Source organism: Ambystoma mexicanum, chromosome 8 (genome assembly GCF_040938575.1).
Source record: "Ambystoma mexicanum isolate Mex_15411 chromosome 8, UKY_AmexF1_1, whole genome shotgun sequence".
NCBI lineage: Eukaryota > Metazoa > Chordata > Amphibia > Caudata > Ambystomatidae > Ambystoma > Ambystoma mexicanum.
In genome coordinates, this window is record NC_090929.1 from 1,294,182,053 (window position 1) to 1,294,207,951 (window position 25,899).

Below are 25,899 nucleotides of genomic sequence, written 5' to 3' on the forward strand. Positions count from 1 at the left end.
CCGAAATGCTTATTTTTTTATATATGAAGGTTCAATATTTGAGAGATACACCACTCATATCACACCCCTTTTCAAATACCCCGGGTCAAGATGGACCAGGAATCAGGCTGGTTGATAAAGGTAACATTTATTTATTTAAAATTCTAATCAAACATATACTTTTTAATATATGGGGCAGCAATAACCAATGTGGTGACAATAACAAATAAGAAGGTATGTAATGCACCAAAATTCACTCTTTAGCAACACAAAATAAAAAACACCAGAGAAATAGGAACATTTTTGGAAAGATAGCACTCAAGTTAGAATTTCCCCCTGCAATACTCCTCATCCCACAAATAATCAATTCTAGAGAGATATAAGGAAGCAGCAGGTAATTGGGAACGAGGAACAATAAACAAAATTCGAATCTAACCTTCCCTCCTCAAACAAGAGAGAAAAACGGATTTGAAACCTCACAATGATAAACTGACACTTGAAAATGGCTGAATAAGACACTGAAAGTGTGCAAAAATCCCTAAATCAGTATACATTTCTATGGGAGCAAAATTGGAAAGATACTAGCATTCATAAGCAATAGTTTGAGCAACAATAAACAATTTGAATGGTTGAAAATAATTTAGAATAAAAATAACATGTGTAAAACTTTGCAGAAATGCTGATTCCCGCCTGAAATTAACCAAACGGTTTTTAATAAAAATGGGTGATTTGTTGGGTTGGGTTGGGTTGGGTTGGGGTGTAGCTATAGGTTTTAGGTAAAATCAAGAATTGAAATGAGGTCTCTAGCTATTAAACTGAGGGAGATATGCAATGTAGAATGTGAGACATTTTTAGAAAATCATATAGTGAAAACAGAAAAGAAATTCAATTGGGACAAGAACAGTTTTACTCTTAATTTTTACTCTATACTAGAGCATTCTCGCTAAAACACCAAAGAGGGACACAGTAAGCTCTAGTGTTGATTCATGACTTCAACCCCAGATCCCCAGCACCCGCCCTAGCGGAACCAGTCAGATCACTCGAAATAGGATTGATAGTTTAGGATTTACACAAGATAAAAATGACTAAAGAAATGGCGCTTAGCCAGATAAATCACGCACAGGATTAAAATAAGGATTCTGACAATGTTACAAGTTATTAAGGTAAGGATAGGATGGTTTAGAGGTTGGGATAGGACAAGGCAAGGCAAGGTATGCTATGGGTTTCTATGATTCCTATTAATACTTACAGTCCACTTTAATTTAGGATTTTGGACCGTCAAGGGTTCTGGTTACCACACGGCTCTGGTCTAACACAGGACAACTGGGTAAATCTGGCGGGACAGGATCAGCTGGGCTGTTCTGGTCTCCGGACTGCACTGGGCTGGTACTTCTGGTTACTGGATACTAAGTTTGCAGCAGGCATGCATCTAGTAGCAGCAAGCCAGGCTAGACCAGGATGCTTCCCTTGGGTTTTGGGGATTTTTTAGAATTTGAGGCCTAGCTGAAAATGGGGTCAGCAATGCATAGGCCTTGGCTTTGTAATGACAATCTGGAATCAGGATCAAACAGGATGAAGAAATCAGAACTCAGGAAGAAAGTCAGGAATCAGTGTGTGTTGGTGCTGTCCGGGGATCTTATTTATCATGCCAGATGACATCACTACAGTATATGGCAGGGACAGGCTTACTACTCCCACCTCTAATAACAGGGTTGGTCAAGGTAGAAGTCTCCTCCTAGCTCACAGCTGATTGGATCACAGAAAGAGGATGTCATGTTTATGTGGTGATTTTTACAATGTCTAGAAACCTCCCCTAGCTATTGGAACCAAAATCTAATTTTGCCACAAACACATATTTATGCAGTTGCAACCTCTGAGAAAATCAGATACACAGGTTACATATTTTGTGCGTCATATTTCAATCCAAACCCAAGTCTGTGGGGCCTGGTTTCGCCTTTCTGACACATTTTGGTAGTTCTAAACATGAAGGATTTGGCCTAAAATTCCCCAATTTTGTACACAGATGCACATTTACCCCAGGGATGTATGTACAAAATGTTATGTTCGTAACATCAATACTTTCCCCGTAATCTGTCATTTTCTATAACTTCTGTTCCTTATGCGGTAATGAGTTCTACCAGGTTTTCAAATAAAGAACATAAAATAAATTTAGAACTACAAACTTTTCATATTGTTCCTAATTCTTGATGCAAAGTTAAACACCTTTAAAGTTCAGTTACAAAATAGCCTTTAAAACCAAAAGGAAGTCCAGTGACACTTGACAGGTGAGAGTCTCAGCCTGCTATTGTCCCAGCCTAGAGCAAAGACAAATGTCTGATGAGCTTGTGAAGTTTCTTTATCCTGGTGCATTCAAAGTCTTTCAAGCTGGCAATTAGCGCTTTCGTGTGCCAGATGTTTATGATGTGTCACCCTTTCTCAAGGCTAGCAACTGGCAGAGCAAGTTTTTTTTTTTTAGTTTTCCAACTTAGCCTGAGTTTTACATTTTGACTTAAACCTGTGGAATCAAAACAGTTTATAGGTGTATTTTTACCAGCAACAAATCCTTTTACCTTGCTAAGTAAGCAGGCCTTCACACAACAATTTACTTTTACATGGGTGATTTTCTCTCTTCAGTCAGAAGCAGCACATTTTACTATTTCTTTAAATTTGGTTTTCATCCCCAGCAAATACACACTTTATGCAGATATAGTTCTTTTCTTGAGTGCTGGAGTTGTTTTGCAGCATGGATACATTCAAACAGGCATCTATTTAGAGTCTTTCTCTGAACAGCTGATTTAGATACTTTTGCAAAGAAAAATGAAAACAAGGCCCCTGGTTGATTTTTAAAGGTGACTTTTGACAGGAGCTGCCATTCAAATGAGGCCCGGTTCCTCATAGACACAATGGATGATCCTGGGCATTGCAAGGCCTTTTTAATCACAGTGGTTCATAAGGACTGGATGAATTTAGCGCTAAAAGCAGCACTTTTAAAAGTTGAAAGAGGTGTCATTTTAAAGAGGCATTTCGGGTTTTCAGCAAAGTAATGCTGCCTCTTTCATTTCACTACATGTTAAATGTTGCAGAGCACACAGGCACATTCCCGCAGTGAGTACTCTGTTCCACCCCACCTGAAATGTGTGTCGCAGGGTGGTGCAGGCACTTTCTGGTTGTTGCAAAAATGCAGGTAGACATCCTGGCGCGCACAGGAGTCAGCATGGCTATTTTGCTGTTTCTTGCACCACTGCAGCAAAGTGATGTAGTAAAGCAGAGCTGAGTGGGTTAATTTATCCCACACTAAGCCTTCGGCACTCCCCCAACAGTTGTGGAAAACCTCTACACCCAAGACTCTCTCTGGCCACCTGATGTAGTAAGTACCTGCTCTGCTGTGTCTTAATCTTCCTCTTCCACCTGCAGCTTATCCGTTGCAGGGGCCCTGTTCCCACGCTCAGGTCCTCCAGGTGGTGGTGGTGGTCCTTGAGGAGGAGGGATGGCCATGACAGATGCCATTCTCAATAGTTCAGCAGCTCCCAACAAGTGACTCCTCTCCTTAACTCTGCCAGATGGAGAATTACTAAAAGAAAGGGCTGGGTCTCCTTGGAGGAACCGTGTCTGGTCTTTCCTCCTGTCTGCAGACTTCAGAGTCTGAAAAAGGCCTTTAAAAGTTGTAAAATGTTCAGAGGCCAACAAAGAATGCTAGTAGCAGTTGTGGTAGGGCAAAGTTCCAACTTGAGAGCTGTTCATGATTGGGTGAATTAGTAATAGAAATGTCATCCAACTATTGATCTGACATGGCCTCTTGTAATGATTGTGGTGATTGTTGGGGGGGGGAAAGGGTTACAGGTACAGGTAGGGCAATGAAAATTAATATTACTGATCACTTGATTTTTTATTTGAATGAATACATAATTGGTTAATTTGTTTTTCTATATTGTCCAATCTAGCTTCAGAATCTTGTCAATTTATCTTCCTCATGATTTAGTTGGGGTTGATCTTCTTTTTCTAGATTGTGAAGAAGAAATTGTATGTAATGACACGATTGTAATGGTTTATATAATAGTAACAGAACCGTTCTTTGGGGAAGTATATTTCTAACCAATCCAGAGTGCTTGAAAATTCTTTTGAAATATACAATGTTTATGTTTAGTTATATATCATTTTAACAGATGTATCACTATTATATACTGCATGTTTGTAAATTAAATGAAAAGATACTCTTTACTTACTAATGTTTTGTAATAATCTCTGTTACTGCAACAAATGTGCTTCTGTGCCTCGCAGGTGTTGAAGTGAATTGTTTATACAGGGTATACAGTTTTCTTCAACATTTGGTACAATCTATTATAATGTTTTATCATTTTGAAAACAGTATTTAATTTTCCAAAGTTACAAGAGATGTAAACATAGTTAGATTGATTATTTGCATTGTTGCTGTATTTATATTTTTTGTCATGAAACAAAAACAATATTGTGCCCTCCTGCGATTTTGGGTAACAGTGATGCCGCCTGTCCCAGGTACGTCCACGGACTACTATTCTGTCTGTGAAGTTAACAGCTGTTGTGTGGCAGTGGAGATTTTTAAGTGTAGGGTTTGTAATGAGAAAAACCTTTTTAAAGAGATGTTATGGTTATGTTGCACTAACGAAAACCAATGAAATTCAGTGAACCAACTTTATTTAAAAGGACATTATGGTTATAAGGTAAAATCGAAACCCCAAAGAAATTCGCCAATTATGGTAAGCTGTGCAACCATAAATTGCACCATCGCCATGCACTTGCATCATCTGGAATATGATTCTAAACTGAAGCTGAAGCCCTGAAGATGTGCTAAGCCAAAGATCTTCTGAACAGAGTCCCTATCATCCCAAATCTGATGTTATTGCTGCGGAAATGTTTCCAAGTTAAATAATCTGCTCAGGAAACTCCATTAGATGAAAAGGTTACACAGCTTCGGAAACATTGATTTTGGTTCTTCTGCAGATGCTTTATCACCAATCCATCTAATGCAGATAACCTTTCCTTTTAGCGGTTCCTCAGGATGAGATGGAACCTTCATCAAATGTTAGTTTACACACATTGCTGTGTTGATGTTTTGTTTACAAATCAGAAAAGCAAGAGTAACATAAGATTTAGCAGCTGGTGCCTTTTTGGGTGCTATAAGGCTAGAGGCAATTTCCAGATGACCGGTGCTAATGCTTTTTTTAAATAATTGTGCAGGTCACACAGAAAGACGCGACACATTTGCACCTGTGGCCCACAATGGATTTGCAAATTACTGGAGAAGCAGACAGTAATTCCTCATCAGGTTTGTAAAATTCATTCAACTTTGAATTAAAATATGATGTAAAAAGAAATAATAAAACAACAATAAAACATTTTTTAGATGCTGCCACTGCTGACGAAGATCTTGCAGTGAGAGTGGCATTATATGGACTGCTGTTCCACATAAATGGTGATAAAGGCGAATGGGAAACTGGGTTAAAAGTGTTGGATGAAGCTATTCAAATTCTGCCCCGAAATAAACATAAACTGTAAGTTGACATATTTATTTGATAATCATTTCCATTATATCATATAGTGGCTATAGTTAATCAAAATGTTTTGTATCTGTTGGAATGTGTGTGTTCTTTTTCATGGAGTAGATGATGTCGCATAAATACACGCACACACGATTACATGGGTGTGCCTGCATGAGCTGGGTGCAACATGCCATACTCGCTCAGTTACTTTTCACAGCCTTCCAGTTTGGTTGTTAGAGCCTGCTGGTACTAGCAACGCCGGAACTGAGAGAATGTAGGTGTCTTAGGGTATGGACGGAGGGTTCACCCGGTATCAAAGGCAGGGAAGAACTGGTTTGATTGGTGTAGTGCTAAAGCTGTAGAGGCCTGCCATACTGTTTGATTGGGGCCTTTAGGCGTATTTGTAACTGCTTGGAGCAGCTGTTAGAAACAAGGAACATAGGCAGAGAGAAGAGAAACCGAAGGACAAAACAACCAAAAAGGAGGATAGGGCTAAGGGCCGAAGGATAGCTCAGGGGAAACACCTTTGTGTTAGATGCAAGACAACACATAGCAAACGCATGGTCAAATCCCGGTCCTGTGCTTAGAGACTGGTCTCTGGTATTAAGCATGAGATAAATTAATGAAGGGTGGTACCGTGCAATTACCTCTGAAGTACAATGTAGGGGAAACATAAGTATTGGCAGAATAGAGCCAGGGAGGTAGTTAATTTGTTTAGTCACTATTGAAGAATGACAAAAAAGTCTGACATCTGCCCACCTTATGTTACCAACAAGCTAGGATTGAGAACTGATAGTGGGTACATACCAGTAAACCAGTTGAACTCTGTAGAGACCAGAATTCTGCTTTAGCCTCCATTCCTTTGATCAATATGTTGCTATTCCTACCTACTTGCAACTACATATAACCATATCTCTCTGTTATTACCATTGCATATCGCAGATGCTACTTAGGCCAACAGCATACATGATGTGCCATTAGCACTGGTCTCTTCAACAACCGATTATGTAAATCCTTGTTTTATATTTTGTCACAGAGTTTGACCATAGGGAATCTACATAACTAACCCACCACAAGCATCTTACAAATTAACTATTTTGTTAATTCAGGCACACATCTCAATGCAATTGATAGAAGTAATAACTTCATCAATAGCATATCTCTATTTAGAACATGAGCAGTGAAACCCAGCAAATTTGAGGGAGGTGAGGAAAGGGCTGAAATGGATGTTATGCACTGCTAGACTTAAACACTGCTTCCCCTTGAAGACATAATACAAATTCAGAATTTTGTCTTATGCTACTTCGTTGAATGTAAATCACAATCTAACTAGGAATGTGCATACAAAATAAAGTGTAGAGGCCGTATATGCATCTGGCTTGCTGCATAGGATCAATCCCTCTGAATCACTGTTGTGTTGGTGAGGGTGCGGGACTGAGAGAGACTTGGCTCTTACCAAGTGGTCATGTCTTAAGGTGACCTTGTTTTGGAAGGAGGTTTTGCGCAGATAAAGAACATTACAGGTATTATGTCGCCAATCAATCCATGCATAGAATTGGAGGGCAGAGACACAGTGTTACTTCCAAGCGGAGGCTCACTCTTCCTGTTACTTACACAACGTCTTAAGGCAGCCAAAATTACCCTTTCTCAATGCTGGTAGAACGCAAAGGGTCCTGCAATTTGGTTGTGTTGGTATAAGATATGGGAGATCATCACTGCTGAGGAAATCATTGCACTCCTTAACAATCCATTTACTAAATATTTAAGAACAGTGACTTTTTGTATTGACTTTTGTGGAAAATACCCCAAAACCCATGGCACATCAGACATCTCCTCATTCCTCTAGCCATCATCATCCTGTCCTACATCAAACTCAACACCTCCAAGACCTAATTCCTCCTCAGTGGTCCCCTTGCTAAACAACAACTAGTCCAACAATTGCTCAATGATATGCCCCTGGAAAGATTTGATCCACACTCACAGTACTGTGTTATTGTTAAAAGACGATTGCCCAAATGATGGATACCCACACCCTGTTACAGCGCTCTTCAGCTCTCAAACTAATTAAGGAAAGGAAAAGAAAGGGCCATTAGGCCTTCAGTGTTAAGGCACTTAATTGCTTTTAATGTTGTGCCTGATTGGCACATAGCAGGATAACGCGATGTGATGGGTGCATATGGAAACAGTTTTTTTTGTGTTTACCTGAATTTGGGGGGTATACAGACTGTATCATTTTACCATTTCACAAAGTAACAGCTTTGATAAAGGTTTTATGAAACAACTTTGGCTCACGTTATGGTTGTCAAATTTCCAGTACAGCATGTAATAAATATTTATATTTTTTTAAAAGCTTCCCCATGAACTGTCAGCGACGGAGTTTGCATCCTGAGAGCTGAGCTCCTTCTTCCCACAACTCTAACTGTCTTCAATTGAGATCTTCCTTCTGAACCCCTAAAATAACTAGCCTACCTCTTTTCAAAGACTCACAAACTGCCAAAATCTTCAAGAGGGTGGTGGACACTTATCTCATCACCGAATGTGTTGATAAACTGATTTCATGTTACAGCGGTTTTGTGAAGTGCAGTGGTCACCTGAAGGCATCAAGGTTCTATTAGAGGAACAACAGGGATCAGCATCCGAGGAAGTTCTATAATGATGGGGAGAGATTGAATAAGGTATTGAAATGTTTTCTGAAGGTTATTAGGTTGGACTCTTTACGCATGTGGTGCAATAGTTGTTCTGTCAATGTTGGATCTCAGGGGACATCTTGGAGCATGAAGTTGTAGTTTATTAGAGAGGTGGGTAGTGCTTGGCTGCTGCAGTCCTTTAGACACCCGGCACATGCTTTTAAAGGGAGTACATTTGTTTTATTTTATTTTTTACCCGAAGCCACTGAAGTTGGAAGGGATATGATCATAGGTATTTAAGTTAGTAGAGTCCTAGCAGCAGCATTCTGGATGCTTCACTTTCTTGAAATTAAATGGATTAGTAGGCCCGAGTAGCTACTATTCTTGAAGTCCAAAAGAAAAGAGACTAAGGCATTCATGACCTAGATTGGATGTGGGAAAGACAGCATGGGGAGTAAGCATTTAATTCTTGAAATAAAGAAGAGCGGGATCTCGAAAAAAATCAGGGATCCCATTCTTTAGGGGTCGCTCATCATCCAGAATGATACCTAGTTTTTTAACATCTGATTGTGACTTTGGACATGGCTGAATGTGTTCTTCCAGAAAAGTACATCCCAATGATTAAGTTTGTCGATCACAACTAGGATTTCTTCTTTTGATATATTTCTGAAAGAAACATTATACGGCCTAGACCTGAGTCCATCCCTCTATAAAGAGCAGCTTTCTCCATGCTTTGGACCAGGGCAGAATGGTGCTCTGCCTGAAACACTGCCGTGCGGAATATTCAGGGATAATAACTCGTTTATTGTATATAGGCGGGTTGACCTCCTTTCTCACTGATGACTCTCTCAGGTCCAACTGGGCTATTTCCTCTCTTCAATCTCTCTCTAGACTTGTGGTGTTCCCTAGGGGTCTAACCTCTCTCCCTGGCTCTTCAACCACTACCTGACTTACCCACCTCATTGCTACTTTCTGCTCAAATTTTCAATGTTATGCGGATGACACTCGGCTCTCTTTCAGGCTCCCCTCAGCCACCATTGCTTCTTCTCTCATACAAGACTGTCTTCCTTCTCGAGCTCTACGCTCATCCACCTTCAACTCTGAGGGTCAGACGCTTCTCCAGGCAGAGAGTTGGGGGCAGATCTGTCGCCCTCTGGGGCCTCCCTCTGGAACAGCGTCCTTGCCTCTCTCAAACTTGAGCAGAACCACCTCTGGTTCCGGAAGCAACTGAAGACCTTCCTTTTTGCTTCCACTTCCTCTCTTCCTCTCCCCGGCTGATGCACCTGACTGTTCTGCACACTGGTCACCTGGTCAGTATCTGAACTCGGACCCAGGCTCCTGCATGTCCAGTTGCCCTTGCACTGCCTCCGGGCTCCCCAACACTAAGGGTCTGTATCTTCAACCCTGGAGACCCTTCTCTCTGCATTTACTGTGAGTTAACTGCACTTCCCCCTTCCTGGCCCCTGGCACTTCTCCCCTTCCCTCTTCCCCGCACTTGCGCAATCTGAATGACACAAGGCCTTGTAAGATCGTTATTTTGTCTTCCCTTGTTTCCCCCTCCTTGTGTTGTCACGTCTAAAAGCACTGGTGTACTGGCAAGTTATAAATGCCACATCATATAATATCATATCACAGCCCTTTAACTTGCAGTGCCATTTGGAACTAGTCACTGACAGCATCTAAACTGACTCAGGTACTGACAAGACCTGTGGGCAGAATGTTACAACAGACAGGTAGCTATCCTTGATGTCCAATCGAGCCATACAATTATCTGTGAGAAGTATCTCCTGCAAGAGGAGGATGGCTTTAATTTTGAAATGCCTGTATAGCAAGAACCTGTTGAGCTTCTTCAAGTTTATAACTAGCCGAATGCTCTTCATCTTTTTCCTTTCAATGAACAAATTGCTTATAAACCCTGAGGGAGAACATGTTGTGTTCTGTATGGCATCTTTTTTTGAGTAGCTCTCTTATCTCTTGTGAAATGACTTCTTACTCTAGTCTTGAAAGCTGGTTTCGCCTGGGGTACTTTGCCTGATAGGAAGTAGAAGCAAACTCTACCTGTAAACCTCTGTAGCACCGAGGGGTCTTTTGGTCATTCCTAGCCAATTTGTGAGAAAGAAACCAATGCAGCCACCGAACTGGGGGAAAAAGGAGTGACACTCGCTATTGAATCTCCCTGTAGATTATCACGTTCTGGGGAACCGTCGCCTCTGGAATTGACTGCACTGCAGATATAATCCCTGTCAAAATTCATGAGCTTGCATAAAACCCTGACCTCTAGAAGTTCCTGCAGAGACTTAAGTTCTTGTAGCTTTGACAGATGAGTGGCTGCAACCTCTACTGGCCCTTGACAAATGTTGTGAGGGATAGCATATCTTGTTCAATGTGTATTGGGCCTTGTCTAAGGAAGAGAAAGTGGTGACATATTTTGCAACTTAATTGATATACTGTTCAACAAATAAGAAGCCCTCCATCCCCAGGGGTTACTCTTTAGCCAGGGCTCCAAATTAGGGATCCACCTATTATTTTCGTCCTTTAGCACTAATGGAAGCGTTTGCATTTCCCAAAATAAATAGCTCTGTGAGCCCAATTACTCAGAACCCCATGGCCTACCTAGAAACCCTTCTGTTAGGCAAGCTATGCCATGTTTAAAATGTTAATCACGGGCCATAAAGTGTCTAGCATAATGTCCTGGCATGATATACCCCTTTACTACGATCTTTCACAGGTTTGGCCACGAACCTGCTCATCTTGGGATCAATAGTGTGTATAAAGGCACACTTTTTTGGAAACACAGAGCTGGATCCCTCAAAGCGCATTCTGCCCCATGCTGTGGTGTCCATCTTGGAGGTTACATGCTCTGCAACATATAAGATGACATGTGGAAGCGGGGCCCATTCTATAGAATTTAGGTGTAAAATGGTGCAGGGCTCAATGATTATACTCACTAAGGTGTTTTTCAACTCACTAGGACGAGAAGCGTCCTTATTCAAATGAGTCCTTACCCTCTACTTTAACTTTCCCATCCATGGTGTTGGATCTGTTATCCCATTCCACTTCAGAGGGAGGTCCTCTCGACGAGATGCACAGGTGAAACAAGAGCTGCCATTTTATGTGCTCTTTTAGCCGGTATCTGAAACACCTTCTGGAAGGAGGGTCTCGTGGGGATAGAATGCCTAATCATAGTGCAAGAAGCCCCAGGCTGTGAGGACTTTGTGGTAAAAGCACAGTGCCCATGCATATCACCTTCTTTCCTCTCGGCGGCCTGTTGGCTATACCCTCTCTGCCTGCTGTGCTAGAACCTTTGACTAGGGAAGAGGTGGCTGCTACGAGGGGAGCTTGTGCCTCAGACACTGCATTGGACACTGACTTGCCAATCTGTGATCACTAGGATTACAAAGTAGCACTCCTGGATTTCCCCCAAAGAATCAGTCATTGTATTATTTCGAAAGGATGCCAAGGCTCTGGCATCTTGATTCCGTGTTGCACCTCCTCTCTGGTTTCAAAATGTTCCTCTACACAGGAACTAGTCCCGTCTTAGTGATCCATGTTTTACTGCTGCGAGTGCTGCTGCATACCAGCTATATTGAAAATAAGTCATGTTTATACCTGTTCCGAGCTTTAAAAAAATGGGTTACACATGTTCATGTGGTTCCCGAACCAGCATTCCCAGAGCTAATAGCGTCTTCATGCTTCTCCTCCCAACCAGACAGTGATCACATCTCCTTTAAATATTCGCTATGTAGACCTCTGAGGTTAGAAGGCACGTTGCGTTCTGTTGAACCGACCACATTCAGAGGCCCCTAAGAGCACTTCCCCCTCATTAAATTACACCGCCCCAGCCCCCTAACTGCAAACGTTTCAATGTATCCGTAAATTAAAACAGTTAATACCCATCTTCGTTTGCATAACCGTGGATCTTTTATGACTGTAGTTCCCAGAGTAGACTGGACAGGCATCGTGGGAATCGTAGTGCCAGGAGTGGCAAAGAGGGAAACATGTAAAGATGATTTTTCTTCCGTTAGAAGTAGGAAACTTTACTGCATAATAGGAATCCTATGTGCCCTGCCATTACATTCAGTGTTACTGTGGTTGTACATTTGGACCAACCTAAGACGCAGAAGCCTACGAGTCTGGATTGTGATATTAAAAATACCTTCCCTTTCATCAATTCTTTATAATGGGCCTATCATTCGGCACAGACTTTAACAGCATTGATAAATGTTTATGAAAATCTAATTTTTCACATTTTGCCACGTGAATCAATGATTTATATTGTCTAATGCACATCAATTAGCTATTATGCCTGTCATATCTGATCTCTGAACACTTTTCTTTCAGCTTGATTTTCAAACACCGAGTATTAGTTAATGCAAGACTTGGTTGTAACTATTTGCTGGACATCCAGAAATTTAAAGATGAAAGTGAAGGCAATGTCTCATACACCTGGCACCTGGTGGCACGCACCTCTAAGGACACTGCGGAACAATTATCTTGCTATCAAAATGCAATTAATGCCCTGCAGGTTTGTGTTCCATTGTCAGAATGTACAAAGTCACTGCGAATGTTTATACAAGTAATATTGCATCTGCCATATTCTAGCTACTCGTATACGAAGACTTCATTTCCTGTAGTTGAAATATCAAGGAAGATGGTGCATGAGGACATAGGAATTCCCAGATGTGCAACTGTATTCTGACACAATGTGTGGACAAATTGGGGTTGGGCCCAGCCCTGAGATGCTTTGAATGTATTTTGTTCTACCAAAATCGGGGTTTTATGTGTTTACATCGACCACAGCTAGTTTGTGGGCTTTTGACTTTTTGGTTGGTTTTTTTTTTTAAATGGAGGGGTTTTATTATATTTTAGTTTCCATTTATATGGCTGGGGTTTGCTAAAGATTTATCCTTGGCATTTGATCCTGTTGACCATGCTCTTCTTGAAGGTATATTACAGTCACTTGCCGGGTGTTCGCCGAAAGCTGCTAGCTGGATTTTCTCTTTTTTGGGCCCAAGGAACTCTAGGGTGAATGTACGTGACGTTTTTTCAGAATCTTCCACAGTTACTTGTGGTGTGCCCCAAGGGTCTTGTATTTTGCTGATATTGTTTAATGTTTAACTGGTTCCATTTTTGCTCCTGTTGATCAGTCTGGGTGTGCAGATGGCTAACTACGCGGTTGATTCCCAGGTGGTCGTAAAGCTCTCTGGCTCATATATTGAGGATGCAGCCAAACTGAATATCATTTATAAGTCCATCCATGAATGGATGTCAGCCAATTCCTTGGCTTTAAATGCCAGTAAAACAGAGCTTTTAATTGTAGCTTCTGCCATCAAGTCAAGGTCGCTACCAGCAGAGTATACACATTACCCACTTCTGGGCACATTGATCCCAGTGATGAAGAAGGTAAGAACTCTGGGGGTGGTCCTGGATGCCAAATTGTCCATGCTTCACCATGTGGCCCGTATTAGATCTTCTTGTGGGTTGATCACCAAGCTCTTGTGTAACATTCATCCTTTTCTCTCTTATGAGAATTTAGCCACCCCGGCCTCAGTCCTCATTAACACGCGATTGGACTATTGCAACAGTCTGCTCAGTGGCTGCTCGCACTCCACCATAGCTGCCCTTCAGGTCGCGCAGAAAGGTGCAGTGTGGGCAGTCTCGGGTCTCGCTAGGGGTGCCCATGTTACTTTGGCCCGGCGGGGCCTACATCGGCTGCATGTTCAACTTCGAATCAGGTATAACATTTTAACCTTAACACACAAATGTGTGAGGAATACGGCACCCCAGTATCTCTCTGCGTCCCTTCATCCCTATGTTCCTGCCCGCTCACTCAGATCTCAGCATCGCCTTGATCTGGTCAACCTCAGATTTAGGTTAGTGAAGGCTGGTGGGCTCAGTTTCAGTGTACAAGGTCCCAACCTCTGGAACCTATGCCTTTGAACATGAGAGCTGTTGAGACTACAGCTATGTTTAAGAAAGAGTTAAAGACTTTACTTTTCAATCTGCCTCCTGATTAGGCTGCCATATTTCATAAGTTAATACTCTGAGTCACTACTTGGATCCTGAGTTTCGCCCCTGGTTTTTCTCTCCTCGCGTCTCTTCTAATGATATTTGTGCCGCTCTGTTTGTCTTGTTGTCTTTTTGTGCATGCTCTGAGGCCCGTGGGCATGTGGTGGGATGTTACAAAAACCTTTAATAAACAAATAAAGAGAGGGTATTTTCTCAACCTTATCTTAATTGATTGACTTGCTCTTTCTCGAGTATTAAATTCGGGCTTTCTTTCAACACATTCGCAGGAATTAACAAGAATTCTCAGAATCTCTAATGGGGCTGCCAGTTGATTCTATTTCTTCTCAGGGAAACTGCCTATTGCTGCAGAGTTTACTTAACTGAAAATGGTGCTCTACTTAATAACTGTTGCACCACTTGTCACATTTGCACGCAGCTGCACCACTCTCATGTTTTAGAAATATTGGATTGTCCGGATATGCATTTCCTTCTTTTGACTTTTAAACATGCCCTTACTATAAATTCTCTAAATGCATAAGGATTAAGACGTTCAAATAATTCATCTCTAGCGTATTGATGACTTGCCAACCGTCAGACAGTGTATGTAGTGCATAGACTGTTATAATGTCTGTTCCAGTTGTATCATCTGCTGAGTCTTGGTCTCCAAAGATATGAGATCATGATGTAAAGTTAATCTTCAAATCCTCCCAGTACCACAGTGCCTGCTTGCTCAGAGCCAGAGACTACAGGCAAATAGAACTCTGCTAAAACCACACATTCTTTTCATAATATCAATCAACGTCCAGGGAGAAGGAATCTTAGCTTCCGGATACCTTTCTCAAAATGGAGACCCCCTTCTTCAAGAGGAGAATGACACAGTGGCCCTCCATTACAAGTATAAAGGTGTGAATAAATGGTGGTAATAGAATTATCGCTATTTTTATCCCTGCAACATTTTGCGGTTTAGGAGCCAAGTATGAAGAGATGTCTCCTGCACTTGGCAGGAGGTATCTCTTCCAGAAGAAATGAGAACGCTCCAAACTTCAATTGAGTCTTAAGGGACTGCAAAATGGGGATTAACACCAGCACCCCATCACATGTAATTTGGCAGAGTATTATGTATCTGGAAATACATCCATACGCTGGTGTTCTACAATTCATCACCCCAACATTTCCTCAACGGATAATGTACATTTAAAAATGCAATTGTACATGTATCTCCAATGGCTCTTCAGCTGCTCTTCTGGTATTTTCTAGACTGCCATGTCTTCCTTTTGGTTCCGCTGACGTATATTGTTTTTATGATTCTGTGCTTAATTAGCACCTTTTCCATCCCCCATTATGTCACCCAAGTGCATTCTCCTGGTATAACACTATCATCTACTCTGCTTCAGCTGGTGTCCCTTTCTCTATGGTTTTCTTAATAATTCGCAGTCCAAATATTTCTTTTATCACTCGGTGCATAGTTGAGGCGTTCATTCTCCATTTGGAGGTTGTTTAAGTAAATACCTGAAACCCAAGTAGTGGTCTCATGCAGTAGATGCGGAACGGTTGATTACACACTCCACTTCATCAGATGTATCTTTTCCTTTTACCTTGTATGCTGTTTTAATCGGGCAAGATCTCGTTCAGTGGAAATGTGACCCCACCACAAGTCCGGCGGCACGCACAATATTTATTTTCTATTTATTAAACACAGTTCTTTTTATGAACATAGGATACGCCAATTTAAAATAAATGATTCCCTACAGATTCCCTCCCCTTTGGAGACGAGATATCCACCGGATTACACAGAAGGTCTATTGATTAAAAAACAGAAATTATCAAACCATTTTAAAATATAAACAAATTATTCATCGTTTGTATTCTCTATAAAATCTCGATGTCAACAATTACTATCATGATGAACGATCATATACTGGTCAATTCCATTATCAAAGAGGCATTTAACTTGAATGTAGACTTTTTAAGCACACACATCACCATATGTATTTTTGGTTTACCTGAGCGCATATTCACCATTCATTGAAAAGTAAATGACGTTTTAGCACAATTGTTTTAATTTTATAGAAAATCAAATTAAACCTGAACATCCCTGCCTATCTCACTCTCCCTACTTCCCGTTTATTGAAAATATACCATACCATATGTTTATTTCGGAAACAAGACGTTTCCATAAAACAGTTTAAATATAATGGAATACAAATCACATTAAAAGCTCTACAGCTTAATAACAATACAAATTCATATATTCTGAATTAAAACATATAACACAGCAGTATTTACAATTTAAAACATCATCCTAGAATATCATTATGCATTATTAATCAACCTTGCATTATTAATTAACCTTATTGAATCTAACAACTGTGCTCTTCTATACTGTGCCATACAGAGATAAAATAGCAAAGACCATCCCACCTTAGGAGAATCTGACCATAACAATTATGGTATTGCTGGGCGACATTGCACTAGGCCTTCCTCCCGTAACATTATTTTCACTGTTAACATTATTTTCACTGTTAGATGTCTAATCTTTACATAAGCTTGGCACAATTGTACAAAGTGCAAAAGGTCTTCGTCAGATGTTTGACTTAAAGGGCACAATGTATCTATTAGATGGCCCGACCATGTTGCTTGGATTGCTCTCAGGGGCATGCAGTTATATCTTTCTCTGTTAATCAGGACACGTTTGCCTGGTTTAGATGCCTATAACCGATATTTTTGCAAACTACCCATAGTAATATTGACATGATTGCGATTAAACTGTATGAAAAAACGTTCTTGTTTCTTTTCTGTCCCGAATGTGAGCAAGCACGTCCTTTTTTAGTTGATTTGACATGGCATGGGGTAAAATGTAAGGTGCATGAAAGTGAACTAGCGCATACTTTTTATGCATCTCAACTACAGTATTTGTAATGCATTGTCCTTGCCCAGGAGCACTTTGATTACATATTGGGTGAGAGTTGCTTTCTCATTGCTGCACAGGCGAAACCATTGGAGAACTGAAAAAATAGCTAGGCCATCCTGAATGTGTGTTAGGCCTAGTACTAAGTGCATTCCATAATTTGCTGATGACCGAGGTAGAGCGAGAATTATTTTGAGAAAATCATTCTTACTCACTTGAAGGTCTTTAAGCTTCCTAAACTCCACAATTCCATGCCTTGCTTTGCAACTGCTAAGGGTTTGTTAAGATATCATTTAAGAATTGGGCCAATAGGTTTGACACTAGAAACACCTATGAAATGGCAAACTCCGCCTAGGGCCCAGTTGAAACGATTACACTGTTTACAGATATGTGGATCAGCCAAGACTGAGGAGGGAAAACATACCCCTATGTAATCAAATTCGGTCACCAGGGGGATTCTTTTGCTATTAGCGTTATTGGAAACAGTGGGCGCCTAGCTCTGTGACATAACATCACTGCTAACTTCTTTGCATTGACATGCAAGTGGTTCATGAACTGGGTATATTCTGATATCAAACTCTGCAGTGAGCAGGGAGTGAGAGTAAAAAGCACTGTGTTGTTCGCGTATGCCAAAGTTGGTAACGGCAAGCGCCCCAGCTTTGGTATATCAGCTACCACAGAAAGCATAGCTGAAGCTGAGTGAAGATTTTTAATATTTAACCTAAGCAGTAAAGCGACCAGCGCACATCCCTGCTGGACCCCCGAACCTACCACAAAAGAGTCTGTGCAGCGTAGATTTGTATCACTCCTAACACATGCATATGTATTGAGATGTAAAGCTTCTAGTAAAGTCAATATTTCTGCTGGGCAGTTTATGGACCTGAGCACGTGCCACAAATGAACACCTCCCCCTTACTCAATAGACTTGTCAGTATTTCAAACAGCATTCGAGAAAACTTAATTCAGTGGATTGCCTTTCTCCCTTGAAACACTATAATTATCCTGCAGATTCCTCATCTTAATAGATATCCATCATCCAGCTCTGCTGCCTGGAAACTTTTCACCAAGGGGCGTAGTGGACCTCGACTCAGCCATTGATCGTCGATCCGTCTTGCCTGGCTCTCGATTGTTGTCTTCAAGAATTGACGTCAGGTGTCGTATATATAGCATGTCACTTCTGGAGGGTCCTCAGGAGACTCCTGGAGCTTCTAGCCAGATTTGTTACCGCTTCAGACAGTGTACCAGCACGCATTGTGGATTGGATCCAATCCTGGTTTCCTTGCCTTACTGCCCATAAATCCTCTCCTCAGCATATTCTCTCCTAGCACCTCCTTGATGCCATGCAACAGTTGTGCCATTTTCACCTCCCCTATTAACGTTCTCTCTGTCTCTTCATTTCACTCTCCTTCCACCTTTTCTACTATTTCTGTCTCTGCGGCTTCATGCTAAGCGCCACTCCTGTCACCATCGCTCTTCCTTCTATCAAATACTGCCAGATGCTGCTCTTTCTGTGTCCTCCTCCTATCTCATTCTTGCACATTTCTCCTTTTCCTCTTGCCACCCCAGTAGTTTTTCTCTCATCTTCCCTTTCTTCTAGAAATCCTCTTTTCATTGCCCATGCTGCCATATCCTACGTTTGTTCCTTCCTTCCTTCCTTCCTTCCTTCCTTCCTTCCTTCCTTCCTTCCTTCCTTCCTTCCTTCCTTCCTTCCTTCCTTCCTTCCTTCCTTCCTTCCTTCCTTCCTTCCTTCCTTCCTTCCTCTTATCTGCCTTTCCCTTAACCTCTCTTTTGTTTCTATTTTCTGGTTCCTTGACAATGCACTAACAACCCATGGGTCTCAAAGAACAAAGTCAAGGACCTCAAAAAGAGGGGAGAAGACTACTCCCATTAGAAGAGTATTTTACAAAACACCATTAGATCTGTAATGTCTCTAGCAGCATTAGGGATTTCAAAAGTGCAAATGCCTTCATGGGGAATGGGTGACCCATAGTTCTAGAGCATTTAAAATGTGGGGATCTTAATTGTGTTGCCTTGAGGCATGTAGAGGTCTGCTGGGCAGATGCCAGTGGAAATAAGATTCAAGATAAGAGGTGGCCAACCAATGTAAGACTTTATGGGCCACAAGTGAACAGACACCTTCATTGTGAGCAACTGTAGGCATCTTGGGACAGGGAAATATATTGATTCTTGTTTTTGAGTCCCTGTAATATTTCTGGCGATTGTATTCTGAGCCCACTATCATCTGTAAAGAATATCTTGGTGTATAAAAATAAACAATTACAGTAGTCTAACTTGGGGCAGACAATGGAATGTCCAATAGTGAGTGGTGCAATAAGTCTTAGACAAGCACAGGCACAGCTGTCAGAGACGCATTAAATAATGGTTTGCAGAGCTGAATAAAGCCTGCAGTTGGGAAGTCCCTTACATGGTAGAATCGAACAAGACTCCCGATGTTTGGGCCTGGGTGGACAGCATAATCTGAAAAGTGGATAGTGTCAAATTACTGTATAATAATGTTTGTATTTTATTTAGGGTAGAAGAAGAAGAAGAAGAAGAAGAGGTGACTAAAAAGCTGCTCTATCTAGGACTGATTATGGCCCAGCGGATTAGTGCACATCTAGTTTTCAATTGATGAGAACATATGGTGTATTTGTCGCACATTTGCTTCATGGTTCCCACAGAGCCGGAAGATGAGCTGTTTGTTGTCAGCATAGTTTTGAAAGATGGCATCTTTATTCATCAAAAGATCCTCCGCCTGACACTCCAGACTTTCCATCCACCTCTGCTCCACACTTTCTCTCTCCTTTCCTCCTTTCCTCCTTCCACCTTCTTTACACCCCTCTCTTTCTCTCAACCTCCTCCTCATATGTTCTTAACTTTACATCAGGCCCTGCTCTAGTCTATCTCTTTCTCCTCTTCTCCATGCGCTCCAATGCTTACTTCCCACCATGTGTAGATGTTCTGTTTGTCTCTTTCTTTCTTTCTCTATTAATGTCACCCTCCTTTATTCCTTATGGCCCTCCCTCTCCGGGACCCCTTCCTCCAGGACTTTGACTCTCTGCTTTCTCCTCTCACTTTCTCTTCTCTTTCTCTTCCTCCTTGTGCGTTCTTTCCTTCTCCTCCCTCTGTTGCTGCTGCTTCTGCCTTCCCTCACTGATGTTCCCTCTTTGCCATTCTCCTCCCTGCTTGTGTTTTCTCACTGCTTCCTTACAAACTCTCTTAACTGGCATTGAATGCTAAGCTTTTTTAACATGTGCAGACCCACCTACTGAGCCCATACCTTCTGGTCCACACTCAGCTACACAGTCGAACCAACTGAGCATGATATTGGTTCGCTATATTCATATTGTTTTTTCTTACACCGAGTGTCCCAAACCATCAATAGGCCAGACTCTGTTTAGATTGTCACATTCAGAAATATTTTTTTGGTGCCAGTTCTGTGCTAAGTTGATAAGTCTCGACAGTACTACCATCCCATGTACACTCTCCCATTCTGCTGGCAGGCTTGCACATGTGACTATGAGGGGCCTAAATGAGAGCCGGACACAATGGTGTCATGTTTTTGGTTAAAGACATTTCTTAAAGAAAAGTGGGTTGGGAAAGCGCTTTTCTATCCCTTTTCTAAAGAGGATCTTCCTTACCTATAAACCAAAAACCAAGGATCTGTCTGTGTTAGAATGTCAGTAACTGAAAAGCCGTCCTTGTGTCCAAAACGTTCTATCCTGACCCTCAAACTATAAAGAAAACAACAAAAGGTGCAAGGAAAATGTCTTTAACTTGATGTTAGCAAAGTGTTCAAAAACCAAAAGTATCAAAATGATTCCAATGAAAATGGTTTCCATGGTATAGATCCTTGGATTCAGAAGATGGTTACCTTCACCTGAGTTTGTAGAAAGGATGGAAAAAATGTCTCTTTAGATGATAGGACCTTTGTATCTTCAATGGAGTGTGTAAGGAAGGCATGGTATCAAACAGTAAGACAGAAACAAGTGATCGCAGTTCAAGGTTGTTTATTTAACTTCAATTGGGTTTGAAAAACACCCATCTAATCCTAAATCGAAATATGGGAGCAAGCTACGACAATCATATAATAATAACGCAGTCTAGTCAAGTCTGTCAAAATGAAAGGGCCTATACTAATAAACATATTGCCAATCCTTACTTCTAAATACAAATAGTGTGGGAAACAATGTTATGCAAAAGAAAAGTGTTCAAGAAATGACGTGTCAGGATATTTAAGTTGTTGGCTTCCCTGCCCCACGTTTTCAGCACAGGACAAGGTGGCACACTCGAGCTTAGAACTCTCGTTGGATTCTCTAGCACTAGGCTGCAGTTAAAAACCTCAAAATCAGGGCCTTCTGTGTCAAAGTCTCTTTGACACCCAAAGTCTCTTATTTCCGAGGGCCTGATGCAACACGACAAACATTAAAGTCCTTTCTTCTCAGGATTTCACATGTACAACTTCTTGGACGATTTTCGATTCACCCCGGTCCCTCTCCACCGGGCTCAGACCCACTTTAACACAAAGCTTTCAATTGATCTCCCTCTGCCGACTCGGACCAACTTTCTCTACTTTTCCAAGCTTTCTTTACTTCAGAAATCGAAGACTTTAGATTGTGTGCAAGATTTTACTCAACCCGTCGCAGGACCACTTCTATTCACAATTACTCGCTCTCTTCTTGATATGCTCTCTTTCTCACTTTCACTTTGCCAATTCTCAGCTGCATACCTTACAGAGACTTTTGACTGAGCACCCATGCGTTGCCGGACCACTCTGTCAAGGGTACTGTATCTTGCTTCAAAACTTCAATCACTCATCAGCAGTTCAACCCTACTTGCTTCCTTTATCACACGCATTTTAACAATGTTCGTCCCAGTGCTCGCTATACAATGTTGCTGCTTGCAAGCTTGGCTTCAACACAGACTGGTCTTGTATCGGTCTCTCCAACTTACCAGCTGTGTTGATTTCACTGACTCTTTGTTCTTGGAGCCAAGGACAGTACCACGGTGGCTGGCGCTTCTCCCCACTTTGATTTATGCGGGAAGGCCCCGGGTACCTCCGACACACAATGTAGGATTCTTGAGCCTGGTTTCCTGGTCTTATGCATACTATTGTCGAGGTTTCAAAAAAGTAACAGTTCCTTGTCGAAAAGGTCAAGGGAACTTCCCTCCCTGGGATCCCCTTCTGTTCAGCCGTCTTTCTTCTCTCGTTAAACTGCCATTTTAGAACTGCTGTTTCCTCATGTTCTTTGCCTTGCTCAGAGTCACCGGGAGGATATCTCAGCTGCAACGTGGTTGCCTTGGAAGCAAGACAACATGAATCAACAAAGGTTCGATCCCCGGGTCCGCGCTTAGAAACCTCTGGGTATTTAAGCGCGTAATAAACACGCAACCAAGGCAAAAAAAACAATTGCGCAACAAAAAACAAACAATTCCTGTAACAGCGCCTCGATGCCCGCGGGCTGTGTGAGCGCTTTAAAAATGCAAATAAATAAAATAGTGTGCTCTTATGCTCCGCCTTTTATCAATTTTTATTTGGACACGTCAGGTTTACGGCTCAGGTGTAAGTCTGTTTTCCCTCATTGCGGGCTGTCCGTGTGAAAGTGTTTGTGTTGTAAAAGAGGGGGTAGAGTTCCTAAATATCTTACTAGGTAGTATGGGGTAAAGGTGTTATAGTGAAGGGGATACCACGTCTCTCCATCCGGTGTCCCACTCCCAAAGACAGCTCACCCAGGTGATCCTCCCGCACTGGTCCACCCCCAGGAACTGGATCCAAAAGCGCTGGCTGTGCCCTGGCCACCTGGATGACAGATCCCCGGGGACTAGTGGATTGGACACCTTCAGGTTTCTCACAAGTCCCAACTAAAATGTCTCTTTAGATAACAGTTCCCTTGTGTCTTTGCTGGACTCACAAAGTTCTTGTTTAAACAATACATTCGAAGGGATTGTGTCCTCCGACGTATTACTTATCTTTAATAATACGTTTCCAGCTTGCTGTCCTCGGAAATTTTTTCTGTAGAGGGCGCTGCGCGTCGACGTCCACCGAGTCGATGTCCCTCGACGGCCACCGTATCGGCGCTGACGTCACCATGCCCATAAATAACCACGCGCTGCATCCGTTGCTCAGTTCTGTTTTTCCGCGCTTCGTGGGGCCTCGTAACGTCGTTGCTCAGTTCAGTCAGGATAACTCTATATCTACTCGAATAATACCTACTCGTTCTCGATGGCATCTTCATTGGAACCGATGACGCCGCGATCCGGCTTCAAGAAATGTCGAGACTGCAGTAAAAAAAATGTCGATAACGAATCCACACAGGATCTGCTTGTGGTGCTTGGGAGCCGAGCACCATTGTTCGGAGTGTGAGGACTGCATGTCCATGACGGTGAAAGCCTTGAAGGAGCGCAAGGGGAAGCTCGAGAGAGGTAAGTCAGTCAAAACCTCCTCGAAGGTTTCTTCGGCTGAGTCGAGGCATTCGTCTCCTCCCCATCGAAAACATTGCCATTCTAGATCTCAAAGTAGCTCCCACCATTTGTCGAGATCAAGACACTCAAAAAAGAGACGTCGAAGATCCCCTTCCTCGTCGTCTTCTGTTTCCCCAGAAAGGGTCTCCTGTCCCACAAAACACAGCTCTCAGGCTGAGTGGGAGGAATTCAGAAAGAAAATGTAAGCGTCTTCGAGAACGCGGCCACGACCCCCTCGAAGACAGCTGAGGGTGATACACTGGGTGAAAAACCCAAAAAATCAAAACACCGCGAGTCGCAGCACCCGGCGAAACATTCCACCCGAGAGTGCCATGAGCCATCGGGTAAGAAGGCACCATCTTCGATGCCGTCGTCGAAGATTCCTTCGACGCATGGATCGGCGCCATGGACGCCGTTGACGAAGGGTTCCTCAACACATCGGTCGATCGACTTTACGCCATCGTCGACATCGACGCCGATGAAAGAGAAGACCAAGGCTACTCCACAGCCAACGGTGATTCCAAGGGCCTCCGGCACGACGCCGAGACCGTCGTCAATGTCCTTGAGTAGGATCCCGATCCTTTCGAGTTCTTCGAGACCCCTTCCAGTTTTTTCGACGCTGTTCTCGGCGCCTTCGAAGCCTGTCACATCGGCGTCGACGACATCGATGGTTTCTCGCCCAATAATGACGAGTTTGGCTCCTTCTGCCTTAGAGATGGGTTTTACACCATTTCAGAGGTCAGAGTACCCTGGACTATCTTCAATTTATGATGAGGGGGAAGATTCTGACCAGGAAACATTTGGGTTACAGAGGATCACTCTGACTATTTCAGAGGATTTCACCTCTGAGGAAAGAAGGCTGAAGGACCTACAGGAGTCACTACATGAGGCAAGTGGGCTGGACACTTCCCCAGAAGTGGAATTTGTTAAGCCAGACCCAGGGGTACATGCCAAAACACCCTATAGAACCCTTATGGCAAGAATTATTGAATTTATGGGTTGGTCTGCGCCTTCCCCTGTTTTTCAACAGGATGACCTAACAGACATATTAGACAAAGGTCCACAGGAGGACCCTGTGGTCCCCTTCCATGCAGCCTTACAAAGAAAAATGACATCTAATTGGGAAACTCCTGAAGTTATCCCTGCGGTCAATAAAAGATTGTCAGCCAAGTATAGGGTTGCGGCTGCTGACCCTGAATACTTATCAAAACACCCGACTCCAGAGAGCCTGGTGGTCCAAGCGGCAGCTTCATCTAGTAGTAGGACCGCTTACCCTACTGTCCCACAGGATAGAGATGACAAGAGGTACGATTCTATGGCGAAGAAAGTCTTCTCTGCTTGTAGTATGGCGTTGAAGTCCATCAACGCCACCTGTACGCTCGACAGGTTCAGTCACACACTGTGGGAGTGTGCTTCATCAGCGGCTGACTGCATACCCGAAGGAGAGGAAAAGGAAGCCTTCCTTAACATTATTAAAGATGGCAAAGATGCCATGTGCGAATCACTGCAAACTGGCATTGATTCCGCTGACAGTATCAGCAGGGCCATGGCGGCAAGTACAACAATCCGCAGGCATGCGTGGTTGCGAAAGTCTGGCTTTGCTCCAGATATACAGGCCAGACTTTTGAATATGCCCTTTGACGGCTCTTCACTATTCGGAAAAAAGGCTGATGACAGTCTGGAAAAGTTGCAGACTTCTAAAGCAGCAGCAAAATCTTTAGGAGCTGCTATCCGCCAAACTCGTTTTCGCCCCTCAGGAACCTCTGGGAGAGGAAAATCCTTTCGCTATTATTCCGCATTCGGGAAAGGCAGAGGACAGCCGGCTCAAAGAGGCCAAAGGAGATCCACCCGAGGTGGACGGGTCAAAGGTACTAAGGCCGCAGCTCTTTACCCTCGGCATCTGCATTGTCATGATGCCCGCTCCCGGGGAGCCGGTTCAAGCCCTGCGTCCCCGAAAGCGGACATCCAGTCCCCAAGGAAGGACCCAGCAACCCCATATAGGGGCCCTTTGGACAGTGTCCTGGCGCCATAGGCGCCAGGCTCATTATGGGAGTGCTTGGGTGCACTTACCTGATGCAGACCATGCTGCAGGATCCCGGCCTCCTTGAGGCCTGGAAGGAACTACTTTACCTGTGGGACTAATTTACCATCCGGGCGTGGTCGGGGAAGGATACATACCTGGAACTTCTTCCAAGGCTATTTAAACCCCACCCAAACAGCCACACGTGCTTCGCGTTGTTCTGCATCTAGCAGCTGGGCGCTCACCGTGTCTGCTCCTGCATCCTGACTTCTGCCACGCCTGCCAGCATCCTGGATCACCTGCAAAGGAAGAGAAGAAGAGAACAGAAGAAGGAAAAGTCCTTACCTGCTAAATCCGCATCCCGGAGACATCTCGCCG

At 42.8% G+C, this 25,899-nt stretch overlaps 1 protein-coding gene across 3 annotated transcripts in view; it reads left to right on the top strand.

The window, feature by feature from the left end:
- The window catches only part of CFAP46 (cilia and flagella associated protein 46), a 2,698,259-nt gene that overhangs the window by 1,147,088 nt on the left and 1,525,272 nt on the right, over positions 1-25,899 (top strand). For all 3 annotated transcript variants that reach the window (XM_069611407.1, XM_069611408.1, XM_069611409.1), the window contains exons 27-29: positions 5,194-5,281; positions 5,360-5,507; positions 12,464-12,647. In XM_069611407.1, coding sequence (XP_069467508.1) covers positions 5,194-5,281; positions 5,360-5,507; positions 12,464-12,647 — 420 coding nt within the window. The remainder of the gene's footprint in view (positions 1-5,193; positions 5,282-5,359; positions 5,508-12,463; positions 12,648-25,899) is intronic.